The 19871-nt window shown below is 40.2% G+C and overlaps 1 protein-coding gene across 4 annotated transcripts in view; it reads right to left on the reverse strand.

The window, feature by feature from the left end:
* The window catches only part of LOC122973338 (ADAMTS-like protein 1), a 102917-nt gene that overhangs the window by 12089 nt on the left and 70957 nt on the right, over nt 1-19871 (reverse strand). For 3 of the 4 annotated variants that reach the window (XM_044340766.1, XM_044340767.1, XM_044340768.1), the window contains 13 exons: nt 18782-18909; nt 13533-13578; nt 13023-13259; nt 11500-11626; nt 10862-10936; nt 9496-9653; nt 6158-6269; nt 5935-6073; nt 5646-5696; nt 5331-5535; nt 4117-4264; nt 3935-4019; nt 292-593 (listed from right to left, as the gene is read on the reverse strand). In XM_044340766.1, the coding sequence (XP_044196701.1) occupies nt 292-593; nt 3935-4019; nt 4117-4264; nt 5331-5535; nt 5646-5696; nt 5935-6073; nt 6158-6269; nt 9496-9653; nt 10862-10936; nt 11500-11626; nt 13023-13259; nt 13533-13578; nt 18782-18909 (1813 nt within the window). Of the gene's footprint in view, nt 1-291; nt 594-3930; nt 4020-4116; nt 4265-5330; nt 5536-5645; nt 5697-5934; nt 6074-6157; nt 6270-9495; nt 9654-10861; nt 10937-11499; nt 11627-13022; nt 13260-13532; nt 13579-18781; nt 18910-19871 lie in introns of those variants that run through there. The other variant, XM_044340769.1, reaches the window with a different exon arrangement.

Consider the following 19871-nt stretch of genomic DNA (forward strand, 5'->3'; position numbering starts at 1 on the left):
CCTATATTTTGGTTTATGACCAAATATCTGCAAAACTAATGAAACTCCCATTAGCATAAGATGTACATTTTTATTGCTAATTAGTAAATGTTAGCATGTTAACAAGCTCAGCTAACAAACTGATGTTAGAACTTATCTTAAAACATTGCCCCTGTGCAGAACTACAGCATCAAAGAGCTGCTTGGATGGCTGCAGACTCCGAGTCTAGTTAACTTTTCAACTTCCCATTTCTGTTCTTTCTAGTTCTATTTTTTACTGCCTCATTTTACTGAGGTCAATAATGATCCATACCTCCCCCACAACTCTCGGAGCACTCCGTAAACCCCTCGTACTCCCAGTCATGCAGTTCCTCTTTTTGGGGTTCCTTGCCCTCCTCCTCCTCCTCTTCGCCTTCTCCTCTTTGGCCAGACACTTCAGAGCAGGGAGTACGGTAGCAGGGCTGGCTTGCAGCAGGTTTGACCCCCTCGCACTCATCATCAGGCAGGTCAGCCACAGTTTGAGAGAAGGACAGCAACACCTGGCATTTGACGGTCCGGTGCTGGGTCCCAGCACCGCATGTCCTACTGCAGGGCTGCCAGCGACCAGGGATGAAGCTGGAGATGATAGACAGGATGTTTGATAACTTGATTAATCACAGATATTGGAATAAAAACAGTATTCTGTACTTCACATACAGTGCCTATGCAAACAGGCTTGGAAATGTAGTGACACCATGGTTTGATAAGGACTGTCTCCAAACCGGCAGTGCTGACTGGAAAGTGGTTTGATAGCAAGTCACAGGTTTTTAGCATTTCCCTGTCTTATACAGATTTTAGTCATTACCGCTAAGTTCATAAACTCACTAAGTTTTTGTGAAATCCAGTCCTGCTGTGGTTAATTGAACAGCTGTGAAGCATTAGGATCAGCCATTCTTGGATAAACTGCTTTCATGCGCATCCTTCCTCATCTTAAAGAATGGATCAGAGGAGGAAATACTTGAAGATCATTGGTGTTCATGAATGCCTGAAGGCCTGTCAAGGTTGGGTGAGAGTTTGGCTCCAAAGACAGGGCTGCCACCCTTTTAATAGCTTTAGGGAAAGTGTAAATGAAATACTAAAACTGGAAAGCACGAGACAGAATGATGATTGAACTTCACTTGATCTTCAGATTTAATTGATGCCCTCAATCATTGTGAATCTAACTTTGTGAGGAATGCACATAAAAACTGTTGGCTAAAAGTAAAACCTTAGTTCTCTGAAGGATCACAGAGGGGAAATCTACTTCATGATGTGTTTTCCAGCCTTTCCATAATGATTCAATGATGTTTAGATCTGGTGATTGAGAAACAGTTTGATGTTGTCTCTTGTGTTCATTAACTCTTCTTGGAATTTTCACACTGAAATATGGAATTAAAAAGAAAAAAAAAACAGCATTCATACCACACTGTGCACCTGATACCTACATTTTTTATCTTTATGTAACCATCCCCATTTTTTTCTGAAAATAAGCCCATTGAATACACAATGTGAATTTCAACATGGGTGAAACGGTTTAAGACATTTCATCAGACCCTTTTACTTTTTCCTTTGAGCAAGAATTGATATTTTATGATCTTTATACCACTGTTCTCATAACACCAGTTATGCACCTGATCACGAATACAAAGGTGTTGGATGGCACCGCCAATGTTTAGAACATTCAGCAGCCGGCCTGTTAGGGTTGTGCTCACCACAGTTTATTTGGCCTGATATTCTTTAAAATCCAAAACTTATTTCAATGAACGTAATTGCATGTAAGTATTATTTTAAGATACTGTAGACTTGAAAAAAAGGTTAACCTATCTTTTATCCTTATAAACAGTGGTTGTATAGGTCAAGTTTTGTGTTACTCAAAATATTTCAAACCAGCACTGAACTGAACTTATTTCTGAACAGACTTGAAGGCAGTTAGAAGCAGTAATCCTGGATAAATGAATGATAATACAATCGCTTACTGATTAATGTGTTGATGTGGATTTCGGTGATGCTGTTGCTTAGCTTAGAAAATAAGTGAACCACTTAAATCAGTGACTATGAAAAAAAATCCTACTAGATTATATAACTTGTATTTGTAGCTCACTTTATAACTGCAATTAAGTATTTTGAGTTTCCTAAAGCATGTCTTTAGTCTACATGTATATCACAAAGGTAGATTATGACTTAACAGTCTGCACCAAAGTGCAGCTGTCTGCCTGAGCTGTCTGACCACAACACAAAAGCACCCCGGTGTTTTATAACATGCCTCAATAAAGAGCTCATAATTACAGCAAAGTTGGCTCTTAAAGAGTGCTCAAGGACTCACTGTGTTTAGGACAAACAAATGAATCACCGACAGTTAGACCTTGGAACAAGAACAACAAAGTCAACAAGCAAACCCACAGAAATGTTTATCTTCATGCATAGTTTAAGTACATCTGTCAGTTCAAAAACAACCTTGATTTCATTCATGCACGGAAACAACACATTTTTGTAATATCCGCCAAAGCCCCTTCTTAATCATATCAATTAAATTTCCATCAGTGGAAATGTTTTATTTAGTCATGGTGGTGGTAAGGTGAAAAAAACACTTTTGGCCAAGTTGTGGAACATATATGGGTTTAATTTTTCAGGCAGTTGCACAGCGGTGGTTTGGGGCAAGCATAAGGCCTGGCAATGGAGGTGCAGTAAGTCTAACACAAGAATTTCCTTCTCCATCCTCTCACATCCGTAACCTGGCCCCATATGGTAGGCAGATATTGTTGTTGGCTTGTGAATGAAGGTATATTATACACAGATATTTATGTGCTTTTGGAGGAAAGACATGCTTTTTTTGCAATAGAGCATAATCATATGTTTTGGCATTTCTCTGCCTTTCTCTCCCCCTCTTTTCCTCCAAAGATAAGTCAAAGTAACAGATGTTTTGAACTGGCTAACATGGTCGCTAATACAAGTCATGCAAGACACTGGGCAGAGTCCAAACATTGTCCATCTTCAGAGGACAGCCTTTATTAGTCAATTGATATGTGGGACAAGAACATCTGGAACATCTGCAGGCTTGCTGAGGTAATGCTGGTAGCCAGTGACTGAACAGTCCGATGGTTTCCAAAAATATGTTTTCTCTTTCACCTTCTGCTTCCCCTTTTACCTTAAATAACCTCCATATTCATTGCTTAGACTTGACAATGTATACGTTCACTGAAGCAAAACAACATCAAACATCTATATTCAGCTGGGGTGAACAATGCATATGACGCAGGCAGAAATTCTTCTTTATTTGTGTACTTGACAAAACGGTTCTGTCACCACATCTGACAAATGTTTGGCATTAAGAGACATGCACTCAAAGTAGTGCATACTGTATTTTGACAAGTGTCAGAAAAAGATGTGGGCTACAGGTGCACATTTTGAATATGAGTTGATGAAAATAGCCACTGACATGAACACAGCCATGATACTGTGGAGATTCTATGGCAGCACCTGGCCCTGTCTACTTGAATTTCACCTCCAAGTAAACTGATTGCTGTAAATTTCCCCTTCTTTTTTCCGGGTTGTGAACCCTGAGAGCCTTTTATATCTTTAGCAGTTGCACCTTCCCAACTAATTTACTGTAAAGACCCAACACCTGTGATGGTTTCAACAGAACATTCACCTCTCACCATAAATTTCAGTTCCAAAAAGGCTATGTGATCTCGGTGACGACTGCATCAGGATTCAGAAAAACTGCAGAGATTTGTAGAAAGTCTGTATGCCAAAATGTTTTTGGCTTAAAGGCTTTAAGTATATGATTAAAGTGCAGTGTGGGAATACAGCTGAATAGTCGAATGAAGTAATTGAAGCTTGAGTTGCAGTTCCTTCTTTTTAGCTTTCAATGGTAGGAAGCAACCAAAATATGTTTGTGCACATGCATTCACGCCTGATTGTACGTGGTTAGTACTCACGTTGGCTCCTCAGTCACAATGATTTCCTCTTCCAGCTCTATGGCCTGTTTATGCCACAGAGGTTTCGCCTCTACGGGTAACGTATCTGAAGCAAATGACACAGGAGAGAGAGAAAAATACTGTTTTATTTAAGAACTGAGTACAATTTTGGTGATTAAATCCTGATAAATCAATTAACCCACCTATGGACTTGTAGCAGGGCACAGTCACCAGGCACTCCTCCTTGATGTGGGGTTTGGTGGTGGGGTTGCAACCTCCAGCATGGAGTCCCCTATGATCAATGCATAACACCACTCTGTAGCGCAGACCCTGACCACAGGTCACCGTGCACTGGTTGTGACAAGAAAGTCAATTTGTTACTGATTGATTGATTGTTTTTATGCACAGATAATGTGGTGTAACCTGATGAGCCCTTTTTTCATGATCACATCCCTTTGCTTGTGTTTGACAGAAAGTTTTAGCCTTTGACTCAAGGGAAGTAAAGAAATAGAGCTTCCAAAATCCCTGCAGCTCTCGGCTCAAGGGTGAACTTTGTGTATCCCCTGCCAAAACAAGCATTTATAGGCAAGTTCACAAGGAAGAATGTGCTAGGTAAACAGCATCCCAGGTTTTTAGGAGGCCACAAATCTGGCTCTCTGGGCCTCTGCATGTGCTTGCATGGCTGGTGAGGTTGAAAAATCCCCCTGAGAGAGTTGTGTGGGACGTTTATGACTGATTAATGTGATGGCAACTCTGCCAAATAAGTAAGCAAACTAGGAGGGTTAGATTGATTCAGATGCACCATCCTAATAGCCTGGATGTATATGCCACAGAGTTAAAGCACTCCATATGTGCTGTTGAATTTGGGGTTTTAATTAAAGCTTTGTATGTTTTGAATGGTGTGTTCAAGGGCGTGGGTGGTGAAGGACACACAGCCACTCTTAATCACATAAGAAGGTTGTGTTTTAACTGAAGCAGTTGCAAGCGTTCCTGTCATGTTGGAAACGCAGCTTGATGTCTGAAGAGATGACAGAATCACAGGTCAGACTGTGAGTATATTTTTGTTTCACCCTGAGAGGATTAATCATGTTTTTTAATTTCGTCCAACTCCACAGATTAATTAAGACCCACTGTGGCGATTCACAGACTATAAAGACAAATGAGCCGTTTGTTAATATTTGACTTCCAAGGTGGTTACAGTTACAGAATACAAAGAAACATCTATTTATATTTGGTTACTAGGCATTTTAGCTGAACTTTCTCTATGTTTCTAAATTTTTGATGCTTTACAGAACATGACAAGAGAATAGGTTTAGCAATTACAGTTCAGTGTGTCTTTATATTGTCTTTTTGCACTACAGAAACAGATAAAAAAAATATTAAAATGTTCAAAAGCAGAATAATGAAGGACACCTACAGGTGACCACTCCTGTGCCAGCCAGGTGGGGCAGTCAAAGGTGTTGCAGGGCTGCAGGATAGCTGTCTTAGGGGAGTAGAGACACTTCCACTCCTCAGTAGGGGTGATGGTTCCCTGCATGTCTTCCTCCACACAGGATACTGAGCGACTCTGGATTCCCCCACCGCAGGAGGTGGAGCAGGCCGTCCAGGGACTGCTCTCCCATCTGACAATATAAAAGCCAAAAATACATGACTAAGTGATGTATGCAGGTTGATAAATGTCAGAATTTGCTTTTTGTCAATATTTCATCTCGCAGAAGTTGTGAGGACATACCGTGGCAGAGGGTGGTAGAGGTCATAGGGCATAATTTGCTTGTAGCCGTCACTAAAAGGCAGAATCATTGAAGGAAATTAAGATTTTCGATTATGCAAAGAGCTGCTGACAGATCATTAGCATCTGCAGTGAAATTATTCTGTCTCTAGGGACAAAACAACAAGTTAGCAGTAGAAATCCTTATTATCCTCATCCAGTTATCCTCGCTTATTCTGTTTAACTTGTAATGATTATTGCTAAAATTAAGTCTTCGTCCCACTTTAATCCCACCAGAAGTCTGCTTTCTAACCTGGCCAGGCAGGGCTCCATGTTGCACTCCTGGAGTTTAGGTTTAGGTTTGATGTTTTCTGGGTAATAATGGCAGTACTGGTCCACAACCACCCTGCCACTTCGTAGGTCAAAGCACTCTGCTGATGTTAGCTGGTAACCTGCAGACAAAGACATGTCAAACAGATATCCCAAAAGAAATGACATGGGGACAAGGGTAAAATTGTAAATTAAGACATATTTACCTCCACCACATGTGACAGAGCAAGGGAAAAAGTCGGTCTCTCTCCAGCGGTGGATGATGGGCTGGTAGTAGATGTACTGGACCACACTGTCCACTCCACTGGCAAACTGCACCTACAGAAGCAGTATTCAGGGTGTGACCATCAAATTATTTTCAGCTATTTTGTATTTATTTGGAAAAGTAACACTATAACCAGTCTTCCATATGGTTATAATAAGCCTAAAGGATGAATGAATGCAAACACAATGCTTTCAGCTCACTGTCTGTAACCACCGATCACTTATGGCCAAAGTACATGAGTGTGAGGTGAGAGGAACTCTAATAGGATCCTGTGTCATTACATCTTTCTACTGGGTGAGTAAATGGACCATTCTTTGCTAATATTAGCCATAAAAACCTAACAGGACTTTAGGGTGGGTGTAAACCTGTGTTGCCTGGAACAAAATCAAGAAGTCTCTTAAATTTCATTGCTTCAGCTGAGGTGCAGCATTTGAGCTGCACCTCAGCTGAACCTGTGCTTGTTTTTGACAAAGCAAGAAAGTTCAACTCGGCACACAGCTGCATTTTAAACCTGAACCCGTTCTAAACCACAGCTAAGCTTGTTAGACGTTAAATGTTTTTCTGCCCCCTAGTGTCCAATGCAGCTAAGACTTCAATTTAAGAAACAAGACAAAGAAATTGTTTTCTGTTTCCTCAAAAATTATTGACAGCTAGCCAATTTATGCCAATAAAATTGCCAATTTGGAGATTCAAACATTCCCTAATAATTCAATGGCACTGTCCTTATTTCATCCACAAAGATTAGTGGTCAGACACAGCCCAGTCATGGTAAGAAAGCTGACCTTGTCTGCAGTATTTACCTCAAGTATTCATGATTTACAAAACTATTTGCTTTGGTTTTGCATTCTGGATCAGCAAACCATCATCACTCCTCCCAGTGTAGATATTAAATTACTTCTTTTCAAGCATAACCCCATGAGAGACACTGCCCATATAGAGTAGACTGGGTGTTGGTCATGTATTGCTAATATCAAAGGGTGGAGAAAATGGAATAATGACCAGAGCTAAAGTTATTGGGCTACAATCAAGACCATGTCCAAATTAATACAGATATATAAACTGCAAAATGCCATTTAGATGTCAAAATTATTTTTTAAGTTTGTGCTTTCAGATTGTTGAAAAAAATTGCAATTGAGGCATTTAGTTGGAAACGCCAAAACAATTTTAAAAAGGGTTAAATCTACTCTTCTCTCTTCCCTTTTGGCTAACAAACAACCGGCACTGGTTGTTACATGATCAATGCGTGGGCACTGTTTTCATGGTTCAGTAAGAATGGAGGAACAAGGCTAATGCAGATGGAGTTATAGCAGCTTTGTTCAATGATAGTGCCAGCACATTACATTGCAATCTATTTTGAGATCCTCATTATTTGTTTGTTTGTTTTTTTCATATAAGGAAGAGCCCAGAGGAACATTGTAAATTTGTCATTTAACAGTTTTGTGTGTTTATTTGGACAGACAAAGAGGAAGTCAGCTGAAACATTGATGAGAAAACACAGACAGTGGAGGAATTTGACCCTGAGTAACCTGAAATGGCAATTGTTCATTCAGAGGTTGAGCACAGCTGCTAGCAGGAAAAGTGCTTAACTTGTTTATAGTAAAATAAAGAAGACGTGTTAAACGTGTCGCATGTACATGTGTGTGCATTTTGTAAGAGCATTTGTAGAACATATTTTGTAATGTGTCATAAACATTTCAGCAAACATTTTTTTCTTCTAACCTTGCGTCTCAACCATATTGAAGAAATGCCCAAAGACTCCGCTGCCACTCATTCACATTCATGTGTTTACAGTGGAAAGACTGTCTGGCAACTTTTTTAATATCATTTTCCATTTGTCCAAACTTTTCCAGCACTGCGATAGGAATTGGCTGTCTGCCTCGTAACAGATTAGAAAATTATGCATTTATAGCTTCTCAGATTTCTGTCTCCTGAATTCCTATTTATTGTACGATCCTGACTTGTGTTTATGAGGGGGGAAGTTTTCACTGGCATTTCCCAGTCCATGACCTGTATAATTTTTAATGTCCACTCACTGGCCCTAGCCTGAGAATGTGTGTGTGTGTGTAAGGAATCAGAGAAAGATGTTGTAGCCATTGTGTCATGGCACTGGAAAGTAAACATTTGATATTTGATGATTGTATGTTTTACAATTCTTGAGGCCTTGACTTTACAAAGTCCACCATGCATCCAATACAGGTTTCGTCAAGGGGCATTTACACCGTGGAGCTATACAGAGCATGGCAGCTGAAGCCATGAAATAACTTGGCATCATTAAGCCAAAACCAACCACTAGTTTAGAAGTTACAAGCTATTGTTATCATTGCATGACACACTGCCTCCAAAACATGTTGCCCCTTCCAAGAGAGCAAGTGAAACAAAAACTGTTTGTATTTCATATTTAAGTGGCTCACACTTCTCCAATATCTAAACATACAAAATCAAATCTGCTTTGAACTCTCCATGACACGAGGAGTTCACACGCAGTTCATGGAAATGAGAATCTTATCTTAGGCCAGTTTGGCGGGGGTACACTATTTTCATAGCTTTGTATTGCTAACATTACAGTTTTGAGTTTAACTGCGGAAAATGCAACCAAAATGCAGTGATGTCATTTATTAGGTAAAGTGAAGCTGTTTGGGTCAGAAAAGCTTTACTTGTTTGGTCCTTTTTTAATGATCCCAGAAGGCTTTTGGGTTTAACTATTTGATGAGAAAATTAAATAAGTGGCTACAGTGACCATTTTGCTCACCTGAAATGTTTTAAAACCTATTTTATAGCACTATAAATATTTTTTTTCACCACTTGGGGGTAGTGGAACAAACTAACCCCGAATTTGCAGATTCAGCAGACAGGAAACAACATTTGCACTAATTTGGAAATATTTTGCTCTTTAGCTGCTAAATGCTCTAGCTGGTCACTAATTTGTCTGCCAGTTATTTGGTGCTGGCAGTTAGCATACAGTGGAATTATCAGAGCTTTTTCACTTAAAACAGCTGCTTGCTGCTGCTGGAAAAGAGGTTCATGAGAGCGTTGACTGAACCAAAACAGTGAAGTTGTAGGCTGTAAACCAAAACAATTAGCCAAAAGATGCTAAAATGCTTCATAGAGTTGAGATGAACTGTAGAGAGTGTGATAAGTGATAATTCAGGGGTTTGTCGCAATGAGTGACCTGTTTCACATTACAACTAGTCAATTAGTCACCATTGATACAATAAAAATACTGACTAGTGCAGCTTTAAGTCACCTGTATTGAGATGCGGTATTAATTTTAGCTCTTACTTTGATTGTAAAATCAGCTCCCAGAGGGCCAGTGATTCGCAGGACTTCCTTATCGGAAAGTTTCTGGTAGTCCAAGGTTGTGTTCTCCAGGTGGTACTGCCCTGATTTATCCAAGACAAGTTCATCTTTCACTCCTTGTAGAGTCTTACTCTCCACGTCTAAAGAGAAGAAAAAAAGATAACTAGAGCACATGAACACATCACAGACACAATACAGGCAAAACGAGGAAACTGATAGTCATTGACTGTGATGATGCCAAAACTATAGATTGTAACACAAAATTTATCATAAACAGTGAGACTTTAGTTTCTTGTTGATATATCATAATCATCATTTCTTGTCTATATTTTTCATAATTGTATCACCATACAGTACTTACAGTACAAAACCAATATAAGGAAGTGTGATTTAAGTGTCACAATTCTCAAAATTCATTAATTTATCACTGATCCTTTGACATACACCTTCAGTCAGATCCAGTTACACTAAGAACACACACTGGCTGTTGTGTTTGGAGGCAAAGAGACTCACTTTGGCACTGCCAGGAGTTGCATGTAGGTCTCCGAGCACCCCAGCACAGCTTTTTTTCACTGTTTGACCTCACTTCAACCCTGGCCTAACAGGGTCTTGTGTGATTCCAGCGCGGACATTTAAACAAAAACAACGGGGAAACACAGGAACTAGCAGTAACCAGCAGCAGTCATCGTCTGCCGACAGATGGTTACAATTTAAGTGCTCTCGGCCAAATAGAATGGGGGGAAAATATTTAATGAAAAACCTGTCCATTCAGAAAAAGAAGTGCTTTTGGCCTGGCTTAGGAAACAAAATGTAAACTAACCATGGAGCAAAGGATAGGTACAGAGATGGAATATTTGTTATCAGTTTGATCCAGTGGGGAGTTTGATGCCAATACTTTGACATCAGTGATATTTGCTGGGAGCTTTTACATCTCCTCGGAGCCAGAGCAAAGGGAAGAAATAAATACTTCTTCTGGTTATTCTGCTGTGAGCTAGATTTAAATCCAGTCTTCATGAGAGAGCCCAAAATGTAATATATTTTGCTATTATCAGGAATAAAAGGTTAATGATAGATTGTAAGAAAGGTCTAGCAAGTATAATAATATACTTTCTGATATTAAGTTACAGTACATGTTGCCAGGTCCTTTTTAAAATTTTTCAACATATATAATGAAAAAGTAACATTCGTTTTGCATCACTAAAACTTAACATGACCTGCAGTGAAACTCAAAGAGCAGAGCGCTTGCGTTTAATATGCAGTATTTGGTGATACAAAAAACACTGCCAAATATAAACATCATGTTCAACTGGTTTGGATGGAAGGGCACCCTGGACCTACCAGGACTTACACAAGTGATCCGGGCCTTTCAGGACTAGACGCACATGACGACTCTTATAGGGGATGACGACAACTGTGTCCTCAGCTTGAGTAAGACAAACAAACAGACAGAGAGAGAGAAATAGCAAGTATCTAATCAGTACAATTAAATGTGACAAAGTGAATGTAATCACACAAATCACACAATACAAAGACATTTAGAACACACACTGAATGCAAATACTGGGTCTAATACTGGGTGAATTTAAATTTATAGGGTCACTCCAGCCACTTCCATAAAAACGAGTGGCCAGGATCAAGAATGGGACATTCTGACTTTTAGTCCCCAGTATGAGTCAGGCTCCAAAATCACTGGATCCAACATTTCCAATGACTCAGGGGTCTTTCATTAGACCCTTCCAGCTTCATAAATCACATCTTGTTGATTTCATGGCCCCAGTTTGTGAGGCAGGCTCTCAGTTTCAATTTTGATGTAACCAAGCCCAAGCTGAGATAACCCTGACGACATCACTATGACATCAGGGTTAGTTTCTTAAACATGACAAAGCTCCTACACGGTACAGAAGACAGCACACAACTGCTTAAATAGACTTTTACTGTATGAAATTCAATTGCTTTTTAAATGAAAACAGAGTAAAGAATCTTTACTTTTTCCTGAAGCATGCTGGGATTTGTAGTGTCCTCGCACCAGTCTGCAGGACGAGCCATCTCCATTGCAGACACCACAGTTGTCCTCTTTTGCTGTGCTTCCCAGCTCATGATCACAGCCTACAATCTGTAACACACAGGGAAAACTAAGCAACAGAAGTAATACCCTAGACTTGCATAGAAACCTGGTTAATGCCAGAATACACAGTAATATATACAAACTGTCATCCACTGAATATGCCTACACGATGAATGATTCAAACTGTAATCCAGTGCTGACAACAAATACCCATTTGATCTCTTAAATCTTTAAGAAAAGACTGCAAATATAAGGTGTTCTGCAAAAACAGAAAAGAACAAGGAAATACAAAGAAAAGTAGTAAAAATACCAGTAAAAGCACTTACGGCAGTTCCTTTAAAATTCTGTTTATCAAAGAAAATGACTTCTTTTCATACCATATAAATGTTATAACCAAATGTTTCAAACGACCTTCTGATTTCTTCCATATTCATACCAGATCTATTGTTTGTAATTCCAAGATAACATGAAACATCCCCCTTAGAGCCGATCATGGATTTTTCCAAAAAAACATTTCCTGTGTTTTCTATCAAACATTCATTAACTGCAACCATCCATGGTTGATTGATGGAGTTTTTTGCATTTTTTGTCGGTAAGACAAAACCAAAACCACAGTGTGATTCTTAGCATGGTAAGAAGTTGTATTAAAATCCCTGTGTGTCTGTGCACATACAATGCCGTGGGACGTAATTCCATTCAACCGGAAAAAAATGCATTGTAAACTATTTCCTGGACTGTCAGTCAAAAGCTCAATCTCAAATATTGTTCTCATTGGGTATTCATCTGTAAAGCAGATGGCATGATGTTAACATAGGTCAACTTGCTGTGAACAGCTTCTGCTTCATTGATTTACTCCTGTAAGTCTAAAATCCTTTAATCTATGACTGTTAAATGTGTGATAATTTCAAGAAAGATGTCTCAGATTCTCAAAGAGTGGTTCTGCCGGATCCAGATGTTTCTATGTTTCATTACTTGAAATCTTTTAATCTATCAAGCTACATAAATACTTAAATTGACTTGTATATGGATTGCATATTTGTCCTTGTGTTCTTTAAGACTGCCTTCAATTTAAACTAAGCTTGTGGCTGTTCACAACACATTGGTATGAGACTGTACTCTGGAAGATACATGTTTCATATTTTCTTAATAAAAATGGATCTAAATCAAATTTGGGGGGTTTCTGAGAAGTCTCTCTTGGGACCCCACAATTGTGCAAATGTCCAAAGACTGCAGCAGAGAGCTAGATATTAAGTGCAAGGAGTAGGTTAGTTCTATATTTTGGGTTAGGGTTAGGGTTCAGGTTAGGGTTAAGGTTAGGGTTAGGGTCTCAATATTGTGAGTCTACAAGAAGCAGTTATGATTTCAACAACAGATAAATCAAAAGAAATAAATATTAACTTCTTGGTGACAGACAACAATACAGATCTCTGAGTCTTCCTCCCACCTGGCAGACTCCACTGATGCACATGTCCAAGGACTCGGTGTAACAGCGTGTCCCATCCAGCACCTTGGGCGCCAGCTCCACCACAAGGCCTGAGCCCTTTGCTTTGCACTTGAGAGCACAGGGGTTGTCCGGGTCATTGTACACCGGCAACCACTCATGGTATTGACCCTGGTATCGCACATCTGCATGAGCTGAGCACTGCTGGGCACGGAAATCGCCAGCATCTGGAGGGCAGTCCTGAGGGTGGCACAGGATAACATTTGTGATTGCTGCGTGTAAATGTAAAATTAAATTAATCAAAAGGGGTTTGATGTTTCCCCCCTACAACTTCTCACTTTCTCTCAAACAACAGGATCCTAAATCACTAAATTATACCCCTCAACCATAAACTCTGGTAATATTTTCGCAGTTTAGCCACATTGTATTCTCAATCACAGTTTGCAATTCAAGAGAAAACCACTTGAAAGCTCTGTTGACATCATTACATAAAGATGAGTTTGCTGAACTTACCACATTACTGCATGTGCGATATTTGATATTCTGCCCTTCGCAGGTCCTGGAGAAGAAAAAAATGAGCATGTGGGTGAACTGGCTTTGGGGGTGAATGATAAAACAAACCACAATGCACACTAGTCAGTTGCGCCTCAGGCAGCTGGTACTTCAACCATTGATTCTCATGATTTTTTGAATTGCTGAGCAGCGGGAGGAATCCTACAGTGATGATGTGGCAGCCCACAAACGGGTTCTGTGGTGTGTTCGCAAAGACTTAACAGTCTAATTCACACAATGTGACTATGCATAAATCCAAGGGTGTATATTTGGTTTCAGAAGTCTGTGTTTGTAGGGGGCTCATACTTTCCAAGAATGATGGTATAAAATTGGAAACTTGGTAATAAATATTGTTGTATTTCCATTTTTAATTAGAAAAAGCCTTTACTATATCATGTTGACTGATGTTCAGTTCAGTCATCTTGTCTTGTACCATACTACAAAACGAAAATATCAACCTGGTGGTGCTGCAGAAAAGGTCAGCGGATCACCAAAGTCGGAGAGCTTTATCCTCTGGGAACAATGCATGTCTGCACAAAATTTCATGGAAATCCATCCAATAACTGTTGATATATGTCTGGACCAAAGTGGTGGGCCGTCAGGCCGACTTTATAAACCAGTTCCGCACATTCACTAGTATAGCAGACACAGTCGGTCCCACCGAGCAGTGTCTGCTGAACAGATTGGAGCAGTTTGGATCACAGCTTTCTGCATGACAGTCTGCAGTGTCTCTGCCCAAATTATGGAGCTAACCACTTCTTGAAAATTAGGATTCCTTTGTGCTTTGATGCTGAGTGATGATAAACCATTGATGGTGACTATGATAGGCCAATTATCCGAGACCCCAGTGGAAACTAATCAAAGGATATTCTTTTGAGTTTGGAAACTTAAGAGGAATTCCTGTGTCATCAGCCCTTAGCTAATCTGGAATCATGATCGGAGGCAACGTTGCAGAGTTTGGACTCACAGATGAACGAGGGCTTTAAGGATTTTTACAATATTATTTCAGAGAGCAGAGGGAGTGGATGTGGAGTGTGTAGCATGGCAAGAACATTAGACCCTGTGACGAATCCAGACAGTCCCCTCTGCCAAGCCAAACAGCAGGTCATGGGGCTTGAACCCAAGCAAGACTATTTCAAAGACCAAAAGTAGAGAGACAGGTAGCAAAGATCTGGATCAGTGTGGAAAATCACACTGGGGCGAGCAATATATAATCTAGACATTTAAAAAAAAAGAAGCAAAGGAATAGGCCTAGAATGAATTTCCCTCTTCATTTCCTCTTGACTTTGGAAGCTACAAACTGAAGGCTAAGCAGAAGTGGGGCCGGGACTTGGGATTCATCATGGCGTCATCATAGGGTAGCGAAAAACGACTTGGTTGAAATATCAGAATTCCTGGAGCACATAACACATAACTCACAGACTATGACCCTACTCTTTCCTGCCAAATATACACAAAAGACACAACTACACAGAGCTTGCTCATCAGCTTACTACACACAAATCTGCACATACAGTAAAACTAGTACGTAGCACGCCAACACCCTCATGCTCAGACAAGGAATGGACTGAAATCTATTGAAACCATGAAAAATTCATTGTAATAACTTCTTATAATATTGGGTCAGCGGTAAAATTTGCCTCGCTCATAATGTCCATATACATGTCATCAACTCATCTCAGTAGATTGAAAGTAATTGCAAGCAGGACTCTGTAACATTTGCCATATTATTGATACATTTGAGGCAACATGAAACGTGGGCTCTTGCTGAGCTCTTTGCTATTGATCAGTTTAGGAAAATAAAAAACAGTCAGGCCATTTAAGAAGGGTAATGTAAAGTTGAGAAAGGACTACACAACTAATGGCCCAGACTGTTACAAAATTTGGTAGAAATATTTGTGATGATTCATAACAATTTTTGAAAACCCTTGCCCTTTTGACCCCAATTTCGGCTTGCACATAAGAAATAAAAACCCTAACAGGCAGTTTGCCGTAACATGTACTGTGCACATTCCTGCTCCCTAGAGGGAGAGGAGTTTCCATTTTGGACCCTCGATGACCACTCCTTTAGCAACTCCCTCAAGCCAAAATGTCAACCTTATATACATCATACTTCATAATATAATGGGCAGTCTACCAGCAAATTTGCTGATCACATTCATACTCCCAAGGGGATAAGCCCTTTTGATTTTAATTAACCCATGGTCTTTTCTATAGCATTTTAGGGCTTCTAGTGGTAAGGCATTAAATAATTAAAGTTAAATAAGTGTAATTTGCTCTGTCCAGGATTTTTATGTGGTGCTTGCTACTGTAGCAGCGCTTTTAGACTTTCTTTTTGGCTTTCTGCCTTACTTGAATGTTTTCTTACTTTCTTTTCTTCACTTTAAATTCACAAACTAAGATGGGTTTGGATCCTTTGTAGCTTGTACACAGAATGTTATTGTAGTTGATTCAGTCAGCACACGGGCTCTGTGAAACAGTAGAGAAGGGAGAATAGGTGTTTTTAGCACTGCACAGGCCACATATAGGGTGGTCCCTTATACTGTGAAGTCGGGGACATAATCATGGTGCCAAGTTAATTAGACAACTCATTGCCTTGGATAAATTTTACTTTTAACTACCATAGCCTTTAAAATAGCTGTGGCAATGTCTTTGGTGAAAGTTATTTCATGTCACTGCCTGAAAGTCAGTAACCAAATCAATAGTAGGCTATCAATGGGGTACGTGACTGTCTCTTCCTATTTACTTTCAAACTATCTAAACAAACATAATAAAGATAAGACTGGCCTCTTTTTATGACAAAAAAGAACCAATATCTGAAGTGTTTGCCAACCATAAATAATAGAGCAGTGCTTTCTCTTGCCATAACACCCAATCCATGTGTCCACACTTGCTTTAAACCAGCTATGCTGTTGTTAATAATGGAGCTTGTGATCAAGTGAAGTGTGTTGTACAGGTGGGACTAATGAGAGCCAGGCGATCTGTGTTTAGGCTTTATTCTTGTGCATTTTGCAGTAGCAGTGGGTCCAATGTGTGTGTGTGTGTGTATGTCTGTGTGTGTTAAAGGTCAGAGAGTTGGAGTGATATTGGTTTGGAGGGTGTTGCAGGCCTGTTTTCAACCTCTCTTTCCAAAGAGTCACACACACACATACACACAAGGGGCCTTGTGCTGTGCTTTTTAATGACGCTGTTTGATCTGCCACCCGGGGCCAGGATACTGCTCCCTCATTCCCACGCAACAGCAAGGCGAGGAGGTGGGATGGACTATTCGCTCAAGAACCCCATACATTACTGCTACTGCCAAAGGACACACAAGTTCATAAACACCCGCCTGGACCTAAATACACATGAACATGTATGTCTACACTTACACTGCCTACATCCCACATTGCGCTCAAACCCCAAACACCTCTTAACACGTCAATTGCTTTTACAGCCAGTAGCATTCTGAGGTTTGCCTGACCAAAAAAATTCTGGGCAGGCAAAGGGAAATGGCTGTTGCTGATATCATGAAATGAACTCCTCAAAAAGCCATTGACCTCAGTGTTTACAGTGCAGCACAGTGGGGGTCTGGCACTTTGAGGTTGAGGTTTTGACAGTCTCATGCTTTTTAGCCTGGTTCCCCAGTTCCAGTGCAGACAGATTCACGGTTATGGCAGCACTGGGAGCACCTTTTGACACATCTCGGTTGTGTCTTCAAGTATGATCTGCCCTGTTTTGTCAGTGAGTCTTTGGACAGTCGTATTCTTTTATGATCTCACTGGCTGCTCCTGTCACCGCTGGTGCTCCTTCTGAAGCCCCCCACAGTGAAACAGAGGTGACTTTGGCAGCCACTGGCTACCTTTAGTGAGTGAGCAGTACATTCTGGGAACTGTAAAATAAAGGAATGCAGTGAAGTCACCCTGCAGCTATTTCCCAGTCTATAAATGTGACAACATTTCTATGGAAAACATACCCTCTCACTCAGTCTATCTTTTTTTTTTCTTGTTCCTCAAATCCATTCGTAATTGGCCACTTTGCCCAATGCACTTGGCCCTGAGCTTTAATCTTGAAGCCCACTGGGTTAGCTTGGAACCTAACCAACCGGGTGACTTTGGCACGAGGATGAAAGGACAAAGGGGTCCTAAGTGCAACTTCTCGTTCCTCCCGAGACTTAAGCCGAGATGATGAGCAGTGGGAATCCAACCAATGCAGGCTCATTGCTTGCAGAGCCTAAACTCTATCACAGAAAAGAGTTATTAAAAGTGACATGTACTTTGGCAAGGGACATTGATTGTTATGCTCTGATTTGTGAAGAAACATATCCGGGCCATTACTGAAAATCAATCTCTGTTGTCACTGATGAATTCAAGACTTGAGCTCATATGATCGTCTAGACAGTTTTAGGAGGTGGATGGGCAAGTGATCTCAGTTGACCCCTCAGGGCTATTTAACAGTCACATAACAATCATATGTATTTTGAGCATTCCCATTACAGCCCATAGAAATGGAGCGATTGGTGAGATTTACTCCTACTATTAGGGACGCTGTCTGGGTTTATTTGGCAGAACGATTGTGCGAAACAGAAAAAGACCCCCCTCTCCTCTCTTGAATCTTAAAGCCATGATACGGCACTTTAATCAAAACCAGTCCAACCTCAGTCGGGTCTTTACTCTTTAAAAGAGGAGATTACCCCGGATAGTGTTTGAACATACTCTTACAAATTGGCCATGAGATGTTTCCATTTATCTGGAGGTCAATGAGGTTCTAACTTGAAATTACACACATTTAATTTACTGCATATCCTCTCTTCCTTCAATCCAAACATCTCTTAAGTCACTCAAAAATGTGACTGTTCTTCATGTCTCTGGTTTTCATATTAGAAATATCGTTTCTAATTTTCAAAATCATAGAAGACAAATGGAAACTATATTTAAAGGAGAGGCATTGAGATTACTGTCTATGTATATGATATAAGAGACAAGAGGATGTTTTTTTTTAAATTATTCATACTATTTATACATTAATTATAGATTGGATATGGTTGGAACTAGAGTCTCTATCATGCAGCACCCCTATCTCAAATGTGTGAAGTTGCAGTAGACATTAGCATTAACAATATGAATTTTAAACTACATAAAATCATGAGGAGCACCTCTATTGTTGCCCACTATGTGTTGCATGTATGTAATAAGCTTTTAGGTGACGCTTGGCTATGTGGAGAGCCTTACTTGGAACTGAGGCATCGTCTAAGGGAATACGAGGCTCCTCCTCCACAGGTACGGGAGCATTCACTCCACGAGCCCCAGGCATCCCACAGCGTGTCTCTGTCCTCTTCTGATCGGGCCGTCCGCGAGCTCTGCAAACCAGGAGAAGAGGTGTGATGAAAGGGGTATAAAATGCACAGGGCATTGAAAACCATTGCCACCTTTTTGCTAGATTGTCTGTCTTAAGAATTCTGCCAGGACCCGATCAGCTGATAATGCTGAGTTCTTTAACGTCTTATGAATACTACAAAGTCATAAGAGTTGAGTCTTTCTCCTTTAAATCTAGATTGCCTTTAAACGGTTTAATCAGAGTCCACAAAAAAAAAAAACAACGTTGCTGGTAGAAAGCCTGAACTAAATTCCAGGAGCTGCTGAAAACGAAACAAGAGTGGATTTGACAGGATGAGAGAGACTGTAAGGGGAAGTAATCAAAAGCTCTCGACTTTTGCCCCTTTGCCTATTTCTAATGTCTGAGTCATCCTTTAGATTATGAAATGTTAGTCCTCTCTTAAGCTCGGGGCCTCACTTGTGTGCCTCTCTCTGTTAATTGCATCGTGCTGTATTTGGCAGCAGAGGTAGGGATATTACTGCAGGATCCAAAATCAATATTATGAGAAGATGAATTTTGCAACTGCAAGGACAATGTGCATCTCAGATGTAGAGTAATGGGCAAAAAAATGAAGATCCTCTCCGCCTGTCTACCTGACTCACCCCTCTTTCACTCTGTTCTTCTTTTCCTCTTGAAGCTCTTTGTATTTTCAGAGGAGATTTAACTGGGCTCACTTACCTTGCTCTAAAAGAAAGTGTTTATTTGTAAGGCTGGCACTGCCATGTGATGTGGATCAACTACATAAGCCCCTTGCAGAACTGATTGAATGAATTTAAAGAGCTACGTTCTCTGAATACCAGGCCCAGATGAGGTGAAAAGAAAAATAGATTGATTTTGCTACCTAGCTCAGCGGAGGTTTTCAACTCTAAAGCTGCCAGTGAGACCAAGACCAAGTAAAAACTGGTTCTATACCTGTTGAAAGGATGAAAACCAGGAAAATGAAAA

The sequence above is a fragment of the Thunnus albacares genome, chromosome 22, assembly GCF_914725855.1.
Source record: "Thunnus albacares chromosome 22, fThuAlb1.1, whole genome shotgun sequence".
NCBI lineage: Eukaryota > Metazoa > Chordata > Actinopteri > Scombriformes > Scombridae > Thunnus > Thunnus albacares.